Here is a 17,016-nt window from a genome sequence, read left to right on the forward strand (position 1 = left end):
TTTGGTGGAGCTGTTGTTGGTATTTCGTGTGACCAGATGTCTGTAGGTTCTGAGGCACAACACTGGTCGTGGCGCCCCCTGTGGTTGCTGCTGCAGAGGATGTTTATCTGTGAGCTCTACATGTTATAACATCTTACTCACCACTCTCTCTCTCTTTGGGTTTCTCGTCTCAGATACAATTATTGACTGACAACACACACACAAACTTTAACAACTTTTGATGCAAGCAGTCAAATGGTTTATATACTGTACTAGATAAATACATAAATACAAAGACAATGTTGACGCATACAGGTGTGTTCTGACATTTTATTGTATATTTGTAAACAAACATCATATGGCATGATAGCTTTTGATGGACACGGTATTGTTCAAACTGCTAGTGTGAGATGTGGAGTCTGTGACATAGCCAGTGTTACTCCTCCCATCCTTCAGGTCGTACTCCGAGCTCTGAAACACAAATAACGAGTGTCTGTACCTGTCAGCTGTTTGAATGATGACTGATACCCAGGTACCCTGACAATATGCAAACCATGGTAAGGAAGAGGAAGCGTGTAAACACAAACTAATGTAAATAAATATCAACTTTCAGTTGGAATGTTTGTGGATGTTTGATTGAGTTGTTATACCTTCTCTTTGTTGGGCCGACAGCACGCAAATATATCGTAGTAAGTTCGTCGGTCGATGTCTCTGTTCTTGTTGAAACCTGTAAACACACACACATACACATTAAGTACCATTGACTTGAACGCTTATGTCTGGTTGACAAACGGGTGGACGAGCAGGCAGACAGGCAGACAGATACAATCAGACGAACAAACAGACTGACAGGCATCGAGTGTTTATAGAGTGTTTATAATGGCATTTTTGAATTGATACAAATCGCGATGGCGAGCGGACTAACACACACACCAGAGAGAGAGAAGGCAGTTTACCTGTTACTCCTGAGACGACGATGCTGACGATGAAAGTGACGATGATGGAGAGGGTACTGTAGTGCCAGTAGGACAGTCGGTACCAAGTAGCCAGACCAGAGCTAAGTGGACATGATAAACATGTGTTGAATATATTGATAACAACGCCAGACAACAGGAATATCATTGAAACAGCGATCTCAGACTGAACCCTACTCACTATCTACACTAGGTGTAACCTTCTTACTTACTGTCCTCATTATCGCAAAGTATGATCTACCTGCTGACTGTGTTTGTTCTCTCACATTGTAACTTGCTTACTTACTACCCTCATTATCTCACATTATAACCTTTTTACTTACTGTCCTCATTATCGCAAAGTATAATCTACCTGCTTACTGTCTTTGTTATCTCACATTATAATTTACTTACTCTCTTCAGTATCTCAAACTGTAACCTACCTACTTACTGTCCTCATTATCTCAAACTACAATCGACCTACTTACTGTGTTTACTATCTCACATTGTCACCTACTTACTGTCCTCATTATCTCACAATATAACCTACTTACTGTCCTCATTATCTCAAACCACAGTCGACCTACTTACTGTGTTTACTATCTCACATTGTAACCTACTTACTGTCCTCATTATCTTACACTGTATCTATTTACTTTCTGTCCACTTCAAAGCACAAGAGCACCGGAGTACACGCATACCAACCCCAAACATAGAATTACACAAACATTACAAAGTATTTTCAAGTAATCTTCAAAAAATCACTTCTACAGCACTTCAAGCCTCCTTCATTAATTGCACACAACGTGTTCTCTCCCTGATTCACTCAATTACTGGTGTGACGTGTGTCAGTACAGATGATATTTCCCCTTATTCCATCTTCTCGTCCTTTCTCGAGATACGAATGACGCAGGATGACAATGTCGTGCGAGGTTTAGTGTCCGTGTAGATATTCACCCCAAAGAAGATGACACGGAAGTGGCTGTGGTGACGTTTTCAGTAGACAGTGTGTGGACGGTGGTCAGCAGAGTTACATTAGACCACGTGACGTTCGACTCGATGACGTCACATCCGAGCGTATGAAGGGGAGGTAATGTAGAGACGGTCTTCTGCGGGTTGACGATGGGGCCGATGCCAACCCAGAGGGAGATAACAAGGCTGCAGACCAGTCCAACTCCTGCCCCCTGCAGAACGCATTCATCGGACTATTAATTGCAGGCTCATAATTTCTGAGAATCTTTGCCGTTCATAGTTTTTTTACAACTGAAAATCTTAACACGGCGTTCCTCTAATATTTCGACTGATCCTATTGCCCATACAGGGTAAAATAATGACCGTAAACAATCTCATTGCACATTCCGCCTTAAGATGATACTCTTTCATTCGTCACTGACCCAGGAGTTGACACATGGGCAGAAAAGGCCGACCATTAGGAGCGCGAGCAGAGGTCCGCCCACCATGCCAAAGATGCTCATGGCGACTTGCAGAATTGTAGAACCCACCACCCCAGCCAGGTAGGCCAGTCCGATGGTCACCAATCCGTACAGAAGAGCTAATCACAGGAAACAACAAAACAGGCCAGATTGAAAATCAGACACAGTTAGGGACTTAGGGAGGGATGTATGTCCAAAACAGACTGTAAATATTAATTAACTACAGACACTGCAATAGTAATATTCGTATCTGTAACATGTCGATGATTTTAACAACAATGTGAACTCAAACAGTAAACAAATAAATTATCATCACAATTTATTAGACATAAATTTTACAACGGGTTTACTGGTTATTTCACGGTCTGCAGGTTTTACCCGAAGAGACGGTTATGATTGACAGAAGTCGTTGAGGTGGCCTCCCTTGAAATTTTTTCTCCAGAACTGGTTTCAAAAAATCTTCAAGCGTGACAGCAGCCAGAGAGTTCACTCCGGATGATACAGTGCTGCACACAGGTAGACATTTTAGAGAACGCTTCTGTTGTAAACAGAAACTGGGGTGTGACCTTATAAATAACCCAAATTTAATGAAAAGTTGATATAATAATTAATACTGAAAAGGGATTAACTCAGCAAACCCAGAAAACCTCTGGAATAAATAAATTTTGAGGGACTTGGTCATTTACGGGAAGAAGTTTTTGTTGACACGTTTGTCTATCATCTGTCTACCTTGACCTTGTAAGGAAAGCCTTTAGACACCTTACAAGTTGACCTGTTGACCTGCAGGTACAAACATTTACCTGAGGGCGGCGCTGTAGACACACGCTACGAACAACCCAGGTAACCCGGGTGCAACGCTCAAAGTCTCCATGACGAACAAGGGCAGCATCTGTCGACAGGAGAACTGTACAGTCTACCAGATATATCTTTCTACAATAAAATAAAAGTCTAAACTAAACAATATCCACATGTCATAAAGTCGTAAACAATTTATCACACAAAAATACTTAGTGGTCAAAGATGTTAAAACAATGCTCTCCTGCCTGTTGGCCTTACATTAAGTAAATAAAATAAATAAAAATAAAGAAGAAATGGAAAATGGTGTTTGCAAGTTCACCACAGCAACTACTACACAGACCTGGTCCGGCTTGGAGATGTCCCCATGTTTGAGAGGGTCACAACCCTCGTAATAAGCGTACATCACGAGCCCCACTATCATAGTCATGGCCAGAAAAATCTCGGTAATCGGCAGATGCAAGAGGATAGTCCTGAAAACACACAAACAAAGCATAAACACGTGATCAGCAGGTGTAAACAAGATAGCTGTCAAATGTCAAATGTCAACACTCTCTCTCACAGCCCACATCTTAAATGTCATCAACAGATATTTTCTGTCAAACATTGAATTGTTTTCTTTCACAAAGATGGAGTTTCTCTGAGAAATAAGAAACGAGAATGTGTGTGCGCGCGCAAAGTATGTAAGGTGCAACAACAGATTAAATATTGATAATAAATTCTTTACAAGACACTGGAATATATGAACGACTACATGATTACAGATGACCCAACTGCTATGTTACTTCAGTGAAAAGTAACGGTTGTATAGCAGGCGCTGTACCCGTAGAAGAAAGAGCTAACACTGAAGTTAAAGTTAGCAATAGCTTACACTAAAGTTGGAGTTAGTGCTAGTACTAACCCTGGCTAATACTTAGCGTGTTAATGAAATCAAGTTGAAGCCACGGAGGAGGACAGGTACCTACATCCGGGCTCTGGTGAGGGAGCGGACGCTGAGGTAGCGCTGCAGCAGCGCCTGGTTGCCGGCGTACAGCGTGAGTGCCGTGCAGCAGCCGCCCACCACGAGAGTCCAGAAGGTATGGCGCTGGAAGGGGTCGGGGTCCAGGCTGGAGGAGAGAGAGATGGACACTGTCATTGCCAGCAGCTTGTGTGTGTGGTGGGGGAGTTTCCTTTACCCTCTCTCTCTCTCACACACACCCTCCCCTCCCCATAATAAATGGTGTACATGATCAAAGCAAGACACGTGTGGACTGCAGTGTGTGTTTGTTGTCACTTGCTCTAATTTCCATGTGAAACGACCGCCACGTTTGGCTTTCTCCATGACAACGCTCCAGCCGCCTGTGATGTCCACTCCTCGGATGATAACCGCCAACAGTCCAGCCAGGATGATCAGAGTCTGGAAAGCATCCGTCCACACCACGGCCTTGATTCCTCCCTGCACACACACACACACACACACGTGCACACACACACACACACACACACACACACACACACACACACACACACACACACAGATACAAACATACACACGCGCGCACACACACATACACCGCATACAATGCATGCACGCGCAGAGAGAGAGAGAGAGTCACACAAACAGAAGCAAACTACCGACACATGTAAGTTATTTCTATTTTCTTTAACTTATTTTTTTTAATGATACTTCGTAAGTTTTCTTATTAAGCAATTAAAATATTGTACATGAACTGTCATAACACGAATATCACAGTTTCTTCACATTTACTTCAAATGTGTGTTTGTGTGTGTGTGTGAGAGAGAAAGAGATTAGGGAGAAGTGAACTAAGTGAATGAACAAGTACTCACGAAGGCTGTGTACAGTGTACAAACAAGTCCCGAAGCTAGGATGGATATTTCCATGGATAGATGTGTCACTACCAACAAATATAAACACTGCATTAACAATATTCACACTGTGCTGCTCAGAACTCCAGGTACTTATGTTTTAAGAAACTTCGGAATAAAATGAGTCTTGGTACATTTAAACATGTGACACAAACAAGCAACTGCTTGTCAACACAAAGAAGATCGAGCTAATGAGGAGAGACATTTATAATAACTGAGAGGCTATAAAAATAAATCTTTTACATTTCATTCCTTCATTAAAATGTTTTATGTGTTACAAAACATCTTACCTTGACTGAGTGCTAGTGCCGGGGCATAGGTAGCAACTGCCATGTACAGAATCTGCCAAATGGCAATGACAATGTTTAGTGTCAGTCTGTCCTTTGTTTACTTTAGTTGGTTTCTAATCATTAAGTAAACTCTGGGTTTGGGGTTATTTCAAATGCAAAAAGTTGTACAAATATTATCATTCACCTCTAGTATCATACATGCAGCATAGTGAGAAATTATAGAACAAATAAATAAGCAGCCGGGCCGACAATAAAGTAAAATTCAGAATATGATAGGTAACTGGAAAAGCACCACAAACGATTTACCATTTCAATGGTGAAGGTCAGAGACCCCATCACGCGCACCACCCTGTTGAAGCGGAGCTCCAGGTACTGAAACAGGTGAGAGTGGTTCACCCGTCAGTTACTACTGTCACACCACCTCCCTCTGTCACTCCAGTCATGAGTAAACTTTCACACAGACGGGCATGCAGTGTATTCTACTGATGGAGGCCAAGATCAGTTCTAGATAAAAACTATTAATTTCTTATGCCATGTCAGTCATTATTAGAGTCATTTATGTACACACAAAATTGTTTAGATACTCTCCAATCAAATGTAATTTGATTTTCATTTGAAATCGTCTCGAACAAAAAAGAAGTATATTACCAAAGTATGCAATGTATATTTTACAGACCAAACAAACACAAATTATGTGAGTGGTAAGCAGATTGTGTACACTATCAGACGACTCATTTGCTCTGCTGTTTTCCTGTTAATGTTTGTTAAAATAAGCCTGCGTTTTAAACTTTGGCCATTATTACTTGTTTTCACCCTGTGGCCATGCCTGTCATCACATTTAGCTGACCTGGTAGGCGCTGGTGAGTTCCAGGCTGTAGAAGACTGGCATGAAGAGGAGGCAGGTGAGCAGCTGTGCGGGGATGTAGCCCAGCCCCACCAGCCAGTACTCGGTGCTGTTTAAATACGCCTCCGACGGCGTCCCCAGGATGAAAATGGCCGACATGAAGCTGGCCGCCAGCGACAACGTCACCGGAATCAACGGCAACTTCCGGTTGCCTGTCAGCAGCTCCTGGGCTGTAGCTCGCCTGTGCTTGATGGCAGCGTACAGACCTATGATGCCCGAGATGACGATGACGGCGATGAATATCAAATAATCCGCCCAGTGGAATCGAAGGTCGCCCTGTACAGAAGCCATTGTTCCTGTGGGACAAAAAAGTAAAGTGTGGCCACGAGCTGAAAGTCACTCAGACATCTTCCGGACACCGGCTGCTGGCTGAATATCAACAGAGGACGACAGCCCGTGCTTTCCGACTGATTGTAAGGTTGTTTGAAACAGTCGGGTGGCTCCTACGACACATGTACCCGAGTCATGCAAGATCCTAGTAACAACAACACACCCGCTACATGTGCTACCCTGATAAGAAGGCCGGGGCATGACCAGTATATATTGACACGGACAATGACACCGCCGCTGTTCTGCTCTAAACCTGGACTCATGCTGGTGTGAGAGTGATTTGTGATGTAGCTTGAGGTGTCGGTCACGTGACATACATATCTGTTGTTATTGTGTGTGTGTGAGAGAGAGAGTTTCTATCTATAAACTAAGCTTCACTTGTGTAAAGGTCGTGTATGTAGGTTCTGTCGCGCAATGGATGACTTTTGACATAAGCGTTCGCCCACACCTCATTACAACAATCACTCAGTAAATACCTCAATATGAATTAAATAATGTAATTAAACAATACATATATATACACACAACAATACCATACATTTAGGTTAACGCGTAATTCATACAAACTTCGCTCTCTGTCTGTCATGTTCACACAGGTACACAATGGTCTTACACTAATCACAGTTCACCATCAACAGTCCAGTGTTCACAAACCACTACTTCACGTTTACCAATAATGTAACTCGTGCTGGTGTAGACTTCTAGTACACTATAACTTCGCTAAGTGCCGCGGACACTTCCCTACCTCTCTTCAGTACACACCCTCCGATACCAGCTTGCCACCCAGAAAAGTGAACTTTCTCTCACTGTACGAGAGTGGCTCGTCTCATCCTTTCTGTGGGGCGGATGTGGTCACCCTTTGACCCTGGCGGAAGCTAGTATATGTAATACAGACATCAAAGAGGGGCGGTGGTTGCCCCGGGGCGATACCCGGCTTTGAGGACAAAAAGGTGTACGAATGCTGATCTCCCCTGGGAATCGCGGCCGCCCACGTCACGGGTGGCGTTTGTTTTTGTTGCCACCGACTGGACACGGGTACTAATGAGGGAGCTAGACGATGTGGCCCAGTGGCCGGCCTTGAAAAGGGAGTTCACGGTTGATGGGCCCTATTCTAATTAACTCTAATCAAGCATTGTTAAAAGTAGAAAAAACATTTTCTACATTTTGTCAAGCAAAGGCAAGGTATGCCTAGAATGAAAAAAAAACAAACAACAAGACCGTTATGATCTGCACTGTACACCGTAGGACAAAGAGACATTATTCTAAAAGAGAGAGAGAAAAAAAATCAACCGACAAACTCATGTCGTTCCGCTCGACTGTCAGTCTACATTCATTTCTCTGTAAACAACGCTGCCCCATCTCCTCAATGTTTCCTCTGTATACTTTTATGTTATTTGTTTGCTGGTCACTTATGTTAGGTCTTTCGTGTGCAACTCATGTCCACTTAGGAAAATGTTGTTTACATGTGTATATATATATATAGTCAACATACCAAAACGTACATTATTTTTGGGTTTCAGTACAGTTATTTATGGATATATATATATGTAAATTTTTCTACTTACTGCGACCAGTTAGCATGGAGTTCCGCTCAAGAAAAAGGAAAGACGCCAGAACTATGCAGGGTCGGATACCACGGTGTGTAGCATGATGTCAGACACAACAATGACACAGTGACAAGACCAGTCTACTGTAGTCTACAATATGTAGGTTGTGCGCCCCTCTCGCCCTAACGGTGTCGTGACCTTTTCCGGGTCACAACTTTCGTCTTGGCCACAAGATGATAACCCAGGCCTCACTGTCGCCTGTAGACTGAGGTCGACCTGGACATCCAGCACATTGTCCTCAGGTTTCTATCTGTGTCTGAACCCTAGGGGCTAGCTAGGACCACAGACCTTCAGAGCTGTCGGCGTCGTGACTAGTGCTGAGTGAGAGCATTCGTCTTGCTCACAAAATGTTAATGTCCTCCTACAGAGTCGCTTGTAGTGTTTATAGGGCGAAGTATTCTTAAGGTAAACGTCACGTTTGTATCATGCTTCAGCTTTGTCTGATTTTCAGGACCACAGACATCAACCTTTAATCACTATATAGATGAGTATGTAATAACCTATAGGTAGTTATATTGGCGAGCTTCACACAAATTACTGTAAAATCTACATTGAAGCCTTACCGTGGATCCCTGCAGGTCACGAGGCTGGGTCGACTAGGCAGAGTTCGCCGCTCCACACGGGTATCGAACCGATGCGTCATAGGGGGTGGGGAAGAAGAGGTGGGACCCCTAGAGGGTCAAGACAAAAAGCAAACACGTGCACAATACGCAGGCCCAGTGTCCATATGGTCGTCGCAGGCAGACTGCTGTTTGCTGTTGTTTTTTGGGGAGTTGGGGGTTGGGGGGTTGATAACAAGTAGCAATGTGTTGGACTTATTTTTCTAATGATGTCAGACTGAAGAAGGTGTGTAGTGGAAGTTACTACAGCAATTCCCCTAATGACATTATCAAACAACACATATACAATTATTGATTAACTCCTGCTAGTATTTGGTTGTCTCCTCAAGCCTCAAAGACAGACTTGCAGCCAGCATTTCATGCTTCCTCTGTCTTCACTCATGCCCTCCATTCTTTTATAGGTGCAAGTGGTGTGTAAAATGTACTGTCACTGAGTACAACATTCAATATCCTTGACACTGCTGCTCACTAACTACAACCAATTAACCTTTGCTACATGTACTGGCCTTGACACTGCCTAGGTGTGGCGGCCTTGACATTGCTCCAAGACGGGATCAAAGAGCAGCTCGGCTTTGTAACAACGAGTGTGAGACTGCCACGTGTCTACCTGCTCATGACAGCTCATGGTTGTGTTGATACCTCACTGCCATCCCAGCGAACAGAACCTGAAGACACCCGATCGACGTACTGACGTTTACCCACAGCTGCCATCAAAAGTAATGACTGAAGGGACAGCACTCTGTTTATCAACGACGGGTTTGTTGTCGTGGTGCAGTCCCCTTGCTGATAATTTATGACTAAATGTCGTAAGTGCTGAAATTTTCATACAAAACTACTCAAAATCATTAAATATCGTTATTCGCTCCAAGTTGAGCCTACAATTGCAAGCGAGGGGCTAAATATAAGAGCATATAACACTGTCTTTACATTTATTCTATTATATTTCCATCAGCGCAATCACTCCATTATCACAGAATAGCGTGTGTACACGTGTGTGTAAATGACAGAGAGAGGGAAGGAGGTTGAATTAAGAGACTAATTATTCCTATTTATCATTAGTCTTACTCTTAACACGACCTACTTGCAGGCAAACAAAGGAATTCCAGTCCAGCACACAAATCATGAAAAGAAACACCAATACTCACAAGAATCTTTAAATCTGATTTATTCTGCCGTTAACACCTTTGTACTTATTCGGATGATTGAGAAGTAACCTGTAGTTAGATAAAGGGAAGCAGCTCGGTCTTTACAGAACTAGAATGACATTTATCTGTTTTTAGTATTTATGCAATATCTTTTCCTCCCACAGATCTTACCAAAAAGTATCCTTTGTGAAAGATGGGAGCATTAAAAAGTTTTAAAGCTTAATTTCAAGGGACGCAATTTGTAAGATTATCAACAGTGTGGATGCAGCGCATTTATATTCTTACTGTTGTCTTGGAATAAACTTTTGCTTACTTCTAAGTGTGCCATCTGATTTATTCTTTCGCTTTGTCCCTGTAATAAAGCATCTTATGACCTGTTCTTGTGTTAATCAAGTCACAGCGCGAGTGAAATGGTTACTGGTCTTGTGATCACGTGTCCTTACAAAACTTTGGGGAAATAAAACAGATTACATGGGGATGACAATGAAATACTGGTCTTGTGATCACGAGTCCTTTCGGAACTTTGGGGAAATAAATTCGAGATTACTTGGGGATGACAATGAAAGGCATCAATTTGTACACATTAAAAAAATAAACTGTTGCTTTGTGAATGATTGAATCATCGATAATAGAAATGAAATCATGAAGACATCATCAATACTTCAAGTGTTGGAACAAGTTAATGATTACGCCTTTGGCTTAAAAGGTGGTCGAGGGATGTCTTCAGGTTGCTGCTTTTCTTGTCCGTCTCCTTCCTGTTCTGACGAAGTGGAGGCTGGGGGCATGGTCTGCGATGTGACTCTGAGGACAACTGTAAAGGTCACTTGGCTTTAGGCATGTAGAAGACACAAAGTTTCACTAAAAAGATGCAATGTGCTTTGATATTTGATGTACATTTTACATGCTTGTCCTCTAGGGAAAGAAGGGAGATAAACATACAACACCCCTCCCAGTCTGATTATTTCCCTTTATCTATAAAAGCGAGAAAACAGAAAATGTGCGGGAGAAGTGGACAGAGGAGTAAAGCATAGACAACTGTCTTCATATTTATGTAATTTCAAAGACAGGTTGTAATAACTGTGTGCTTGTGCACTCGTGATCATGACAGCGTTCGTGCGCGTGTTTCAAGTTATGGAAGCTGGCAAGGGCGATGAATGATGAAGATACTAGAAGTGCACCGATCGTCATACAACAAGCACAAGATATGCTAACAGGTAGAAAAGCAGCAAACGCTTTCATTGACAGCTATGAAGAGGTCAGCAACATCACAGTACCAGAAGAAAAGAAACAGCAAGTTCATGAAGAAAGAAGAAAATTCAGCCAGCGAAAACACCAGGAAGACTATATGAACAAACCATTCAACATGAAAGAGTTTGAAGAAGCAGTCAAGACCCTAAGTCAGAAGAAATCCCCTGGACCAGATAAGGTCACCAATGAAATGCTGCAACACCTGGGCCCACGAGCCAAGACCAAACTCCTCGACCTCTTCAACAACAGCTGGAACAGCGGCCATGTCCCACAAATCTGGCGAGAGGCAGACATGGTGCCCGTCCACAAGAAAGGCAAAGACCGAGCGAAGGTGGACAGTTACAGACCCATAAGCCTCACCAGTTGCGTGGGCAAGTTAATGGAGCGCCTCATCAACACCAGATTATCATGGCACTTGGAAAAGAACAACATCCTTACACCAGAACAAGCAGGCTTCAGACAACATCGCTCAACTGAAGACCAGGTTGCATACATCGCCCAGAAGATCGAAGATGGTTACCAGGACAAGAAGCACACGCTGACGGTGTGGATAGACATGGAAAAGGCCTTCGACAAGGTCTGGAAAGATGGACTGAGGTTGAAACTCCAGAAGTGTGGCGTAACCGGCTGTATGTACCAGTGGATCTCTCAATACCTGAAAAATAGGAAGGCCAGAGTCCACGTTGGTGGAACATACAGCCGAAAGAAGACGCTGAGAGAAGGAGTTCCTCAAGGGGGAGTACTCAGTCCTACCCTGTTCCTTGTCTTCATAAACGACATCATCAAGGACCTCTCCCGAAATGTCCAAGGAGCCATCTATGCAGAGGACCTGGTCCTTTGGTGCACAGAAGAACACCTGACAACTGCCAACTACCGACTCCAAGAGGCGCTAAATGTCCTGCAGGACTGGACGAAAAGGTGGCTTGTCAAAGTCAACCCCAAAAAGACCACCTACACTATCTTTAGTCTGTCCACTAGGGAACAGAAGGCCACTCTGAAGTTCGATGGACAGATTCTCCCACTGGAGGACAACCCTACCTACCTTGGGGTAACCTTCGATAAGAGACTTACATGGAAGCCTCAGACCAAGAAGGTCGAAGCCAGAGCCAAGGTGCGACTTGCAATTATGAAGAAGTTGGCTGGCACGAACTGGGGCGCGGATGACAGAATCCTCAAGAAGCTGTACACCGGAAGGGTCAGACCAGTCCTAGAGTATGGCATGACAGCATGGGGCACAGCAGCAAAATCCAACTTTGAGAAGTCAGCAAGGTTCAGAACCAAGCAGCCAGACTCATCACTGGAGCCATGAGGTCTACGCCCATACAAGAACTGGAGACAATCACAGGGTTGGAATCACTTGAGGACCGACGTGACACAAAGATGCTCGTCCAAGCCGCCAAGTTCAAGAGACTTCCAAATCACCCCATGAGAAACAGACTGGCTCAGCCGACGAAGGGAAGGTTGAAAAGGGGAAGTTTCATCCACCAGGCTAGGATCCTTGAACGAAAACACCGAGACATCTTGGAACACGACCTCAGAGAGATCCCCCTGTGCCGGACAAACCCAGCATGGAATGAAACTGCTTTCCCCCTGATTCACTGCAGCATCCCTGGTGTCAGCAAGAAAGACTCCCTAGACGCTGTGAAGAAGCCCTGTACTATGGAGTATATCCACAACAACTTCCCACAAGATCAATGGACTCACGTGTTCACTGACGGGTCAGCTGAACAAGCCGTGAGGAATGGTGGCGCCGGAATTTACATCCGGTACCCAGGAGGAAGAGAAGACCGTCTTTCTCTCGCAACCGGCCTCTACTCCACCAACTTCAAGGCTGAAGCAGTTGCCATTCAGACCGGTGCCACCACGTTGAAAACAGTCCAGACACCTCCAACAACGTCGTCTTCTTTACGGACGCACTGTCTGTCCTGCAGGCCTTACAGACTGCCAGAGACAAGAAACTGAACGACCTGTCCACTGCTCTCTCCTCCTTATGCGGAGACTGCACAGTCGTCTTACAGTGGATTCCCTCCCACTGTGGGATTTTTGGCAACGAAGCCGCAGACACTCTTGCCAAGGAAGGATCCAAAAAGAGCAGCAAGACAGGTCCACCACCTACAGCGAAGTCAAATCCATCATCAAGGCCAAACAGCACAACAAGTGGCTGCAGCAGCACCCACGTTTCAACCGAAACGACCCATACTACCTGCTTACAAGAGCTGAGCAGGTCATTATTTTCAGGCTGAGGACAGGCCACAACCGTCTCAATCACCACCTTTACATCAAGCTCCGGATCGGCCAGACAGACCAGTGCCCGTGCCAGACAGGCAGTCAGACAACAGCACATCTACTGCAAGAATGTCCTATGCACGAAGAACTCAGGCACCGCATTTGGAGTGATGAGACGCCAGTATTGAGGAAGCTACACGGCAGCCTGGAGGACGTGCGGCGCACAGCATCATTTGTGCAGGAGGCAGGCGTGTCCATTTGAGTGATCGACGAAGAAGAAGAAGAAGTTTGGAAAACGTGGCAACAACTCTGCAGGGTGAAATAATAAATAGTTCAAATAGTGGCAAGATCAATACACTAAGAATATTGAACACGATATTGAAGTAATTTTTAAGTATGTATTCTTATAACAAGATACCAACCTCCAGCTTGCCCATCTGCTCAGGGGTAAAGGTCATGCCAAAGAGCGAGGGGATGGCGGTGCTCTGCAGCTGCAGGAGGAGAGGGATCTGCCAGTTCCTACAGGCCGCCATGTTGCTGCGGTACACGTCTATGAAGCACGTGAAGACGCGGTCGAAAAATCTGAACACAAGACATTACTTCTTAGAGGCTGTCAGTCCTATGTCTGCTTTGATCCACGGGTTATGAACACAAAGTCATCTATACACGGAAAAACACGTTCATAGGAGAAATACTATTTTAAAGAATGCTGCAACAAGTTTAATGAATTTATGGCTGAAGGGAATAAGTCTCCTTAATTACAACCTTTTTGGAAGCACCACACTCATTTCGCAAGCAGGAACTCCTTGACCAGCACCAAAATATGTAAAAACTTCAACAAAATCGAAGCATAAATATCAAAGCTTAACATAAGGTCTACCCATAAGACGCAAACAAAGTTTCAACATAAAAATAGTGGACAGTGGTCAGTCAGACAACAAACTCTCACATGTTGTTGGCGACAATGAACTTGTCGACTGTCAGCAGCTGCAGCTTGGCATTCTCGCGCTCCATCATGTCGACTCCGTTTTCCAAGCATTCATTGGTAGCATCATCCAGTTGCTCAGAGAAGCAGCCAGAATCCGCCCGCACCGGCAGCAGGAAGTTCAGAACGTCTGCAACGACAAAAGGTCAAGGCTGACCAAACGTTCTCCTCGCAACTAAAATCCATGTTTCTATTCATTCCTCCACTCAGCCAGACGCCCAATCATGCATGTCAGACTATGATGCTGATGCCTGACTAAACTTCGCTCACGATCTACTGTCCAAAATCACTCTTCGGAGTTCTGAGGTTTGCTAGAATGTCCTAAGTCAAAAATAAATGACATGACGACTTTTAGGAAAGCCTGGAATCGAACAGCTACTGCCTGGCATCTCTGTTCGCAGTCTTGACGGCACAACGCATGCGCAATTCTCGCCTTTTCTCGTGGATTTCTACTCCGCTGGTCGGTTGGTTACCTTCACCATCTAAGCGGCTCATGAATCGGGATTTATCTGTCTAGTGAAGATTGCCATCTAGCCCCCCAGCCAAGCCAGGGAAATGTACGATTGCAATGAATACGAGCCCTCGCCTCCTCGATCAGTGGAGATTCATTAACCAAGAAACCTACGCTTCTTGAACTCCCCGTTGACTTGGATCCCGTCGCAGGCTCCACCAGAATGGTCAGCGATGGTCATCAGCCTGTCCTTGTCGTCGCAGCGGTTAATCGCGCCTTCAAAGCAGGAGAGCGCTGCCGGCTTCACCACCCTGTCACACACGGCATAATGTGGATGAAAACCCTTGAAAAAAAAGTATGTTTCTATCGCTGAATATCTTAGAGAAGGAATCCAATATTGATGTTAGACTTTGTGGAGGAGAAGATGTGATGATGAATATGTTTGCGGTCCATGAACCGTAATCAACGCTTGAATAACAAATCTCACTGGTGCTAACTGATAAGGACGTCTGCAAACATCTGCACGTTCCATTTTACATGAGAAGTAGTCTCCTTCAAATATCTCCAGTATTATCAGTATCTCAAAATGTTATTAGAAGGCGAGACATCGCTAATAACTAAAGATGAGGGTTCGTGTTAGGACTATCTTACTGGCAGACGTGGCGAGCGTAGTCCTCCATCATGCAGCCATCCACGACTGATGTCACCTGCTGCAGCGGCAGGTACGGCAGGTTGAAGCGCTGCTCCTCGAAACAATGGCGGTAGGCGTCTGACAGCCACATGCCGCGCTTACAGTAGTCAGGCTCTGAGACACAACACATACAGTACTCTCAGATAGAACACACATAATATTCAGGCTGTAACACACACAGACTGACACACACACTGACTTACACACACACACACACACACACACACACACACACACACACACACACAGATACACACTAAACCGGAAGCTTTGTACACACCTGCCTCGTTTTAGTAGTTAACTGGAAAGATGGTCTGCCTGCAGTCCAGCAATACAAATTCGCACACACACACACCTGTTCAGTAAGCAGCAGGCCAGGCTTGACCCGGGGGGGGGGAGCTTTGCTCGGCTCTCGCGTGAGAATCAAGAAACTTGCGAACCTTTTCGCAGGACAGGAGTGCATTAACCACACCACCCTGAAGCCCCTCTATACTCTGACCGTGACAGTGAGCTAGGTAACAATTCAGTCCTCACTAAACAATGTTTTATCTTGCCAAAGTCGTGGAGGCAATGTTCTACATTTGTGTCCCAGCAGCCTTACCCTTGACATTCCACACAAACTACCAAGTTGTTGCGGTCATGTCTAACGCTGCAATGTTCACATCACAGACCATTTAAATGTCACAGGTCACACTAGTTCACAGCATCCCCCGTCCCTAGAGTGTAAAGTCGTCTTGAAAGGCTTGCGGTGGAGAAATGAAAGCCGACTCCACAGACGCAAGTCATCGAGGTACAGACGAGGGCAAGTGGTGACCCTCCTGTAGAGTCGCCACTACGGCAAAAAAAAAAATCTGCTTCCTTTTTCTCATACCGAGTCGCTCATTCTCACCTTTCACGTGGCCCAAAAAAACACTCAGGGATAGACATTTACTGCAAAATTAATGTGTTCACCTTCCATTTAAAAAAAACAACAACCTTTCCTTCCAAAGGCATTAAACGAAGCAACCAAATCTGCACTGAAAATATACCAAACCCTCAAAAGTTCACATTGTGACATTGTTTCTCATAAACTTTCGTATTCTCACATAGCTTTTCCCTCCCGACACCGTCGGAAAGTTCCCTGCAGCCTCATCATTTAACCACCGATTTCAGGCCCCCAAATCTGTCATTTGGTTGTGACAAGTTGAAAGCCATATTTCAACATGATTTGCAGCTTTATATTTACCAGCACTGGTGGGTGCAGTCATGTAGCCCAGTACGGCCATCGTCAGGACCAGATGGTTGCCCTGCATGTTGAGTGATGTTCCTTCACCTCGGGAACCTTCCAGATCGCTTGTGTCGCTCTTCGTGTCGGCCTTCAGAGTGATCTGTCCACTGAGTTTTGTGTCACTAATATAATGTAGCTCCGTGCTCTCCTCCCACCGGACTCACGTGCTCACCCACACACTACTGGCCTGCGCCGTGTCTTCACCACCATCGCCCGTTGTCATCAT

The 17,016-nt window shown here is 44.7% G+C and overlaps 2 protein-coding genes across 5 annotated transcripts; both read right to left on the reverse strand.

Annotated features, from left to right (window-relative positions):
* Positions 1–295: 295 nt before the first annotated feature.
* On the reverse strand, positions 296–9,470 carry LOC112576523 (sodium-dependent multivitamin transporter-like). Of its 4 annotated transcripts, none has more exons than XM_025259039.1 (15): positions 8,721–9,470; positions 6,164–6,516; positions 5,623–5,688; positions 5,317–5,368; positions 4,988–5,055; positions 4,438–4,595; positions 4,126–4,266; positions 3,504–3,633; positions 3,166–3,254; positions 2,744–2,871; positions 2,327–2,484; positions 1,890–2,116; positions 936–1,036; positions 630–706; positions 296–450 (listed from the first exon to the last, which is right to left on the reverse strand). In XM_025259039.1, the coding sequence occupies exons 2-15, from the start codon at positions 6,509–6,511 to the stop codon at positions 334–336; spliced, it is 1,860 nt and encodes a 619-aa protein (XP_025114824.1). In that variant the 5' UTR covers positions 6,512–6,516; positions 8,721–9,470; the 3' UTR covers positions 296–333. The 4 variants fall into 4 exon arrangements, with proteins under 4 accessions (XP_025114824.1, XP_025114821.1, XP_025114823.1 ...); XM_025259036.1 differs by lacking the exon at positions 8,721–9,470 and adding an exon at positions 8,116–8,485; XM_025259038.1 differs by lacking the exon at positions 8,721–9,470 and adding an exon at positions 7,517–7,717.
* A 455-nt stretch (positions 9,471–9,925) lies between these two features.
* Positions 9,926–17,016, reverse strand: LOC112577211. The gene is made up of 6 exons (XM_025260222.1): positions 16,749–17,016; positions 15,484–15,637; positions 15,007–15,143; positions 14,346–14,511; positions 13,819–13,978; positions 9,926–10,733 (listed from the first exon to the last, which is right to left on the reverse strand). The coding sequence occupies exons 1-6, from the start codon at positions 16,813–16,815 to the stop codon at positions 10,602–10,604; spliced, it is 816 nt and encodes a 271-aa protein (XP_025116007.1). The 5' UTR covers positions 16,816–17,016; the 3' UTR covers positions 9,926–10,601.

This window comes from Pomacea canaliculata, linkage group LG12, assembly GCF_003073045.1.
Source record: "Pomacea canaliculata isolate SZHN2017 linkage group LG12, ASM307304v1, whole genome shotgun sequence".
Lineage (NCBI taxonomy): Eukaryota > Metazoa > Mollusca > Gastropoda > Architaenioglossa > Ampullariidae > Pomacea > Pomacea canaliculata.

Bases quoted from the DNA above. Each gene is read 5' to 3' on its own strand.
- LOC112576523 (XM_025259036.1), bottom strand. The intron at 4,267-4,437 runs GCAAGTGACAAC...TCTCTCCTCCAG, and splicing joins CGTTTCACATGGAAATTAGA to CCTGGACCCCGACCCCTTCC. The intron at 3,255-3,503 runs GTCTGTGTAGTA...TCCTGTCGACAG, and splicing joins ACATCTCCAAGCCGGACCAG to ATGCTGCCCTTGTTCGTCAT.
- LOC112577211 (XM_025260222.1), bottom strand. From the start codon at position 16,815: ATGCAGGGCAACCATCTGGTCCTGACGATGGCCGTACTGGGCTACATG. The intron at 14,512-15,006 runs GTAGGTTTCTTG...TTGTCGTTGCAG, and splicing joins CAACGGGGAGTTCAAGAAGC to ACGTTCTGAACTTCCTGCTG. The intron at 10,734-13,818 runs GTTGGTATCTTG...TGACCTTTACAG, and splicing joins AGCAGATGGGCAAGCTGGAG to TTGTCCTCAGAGTCACATCG.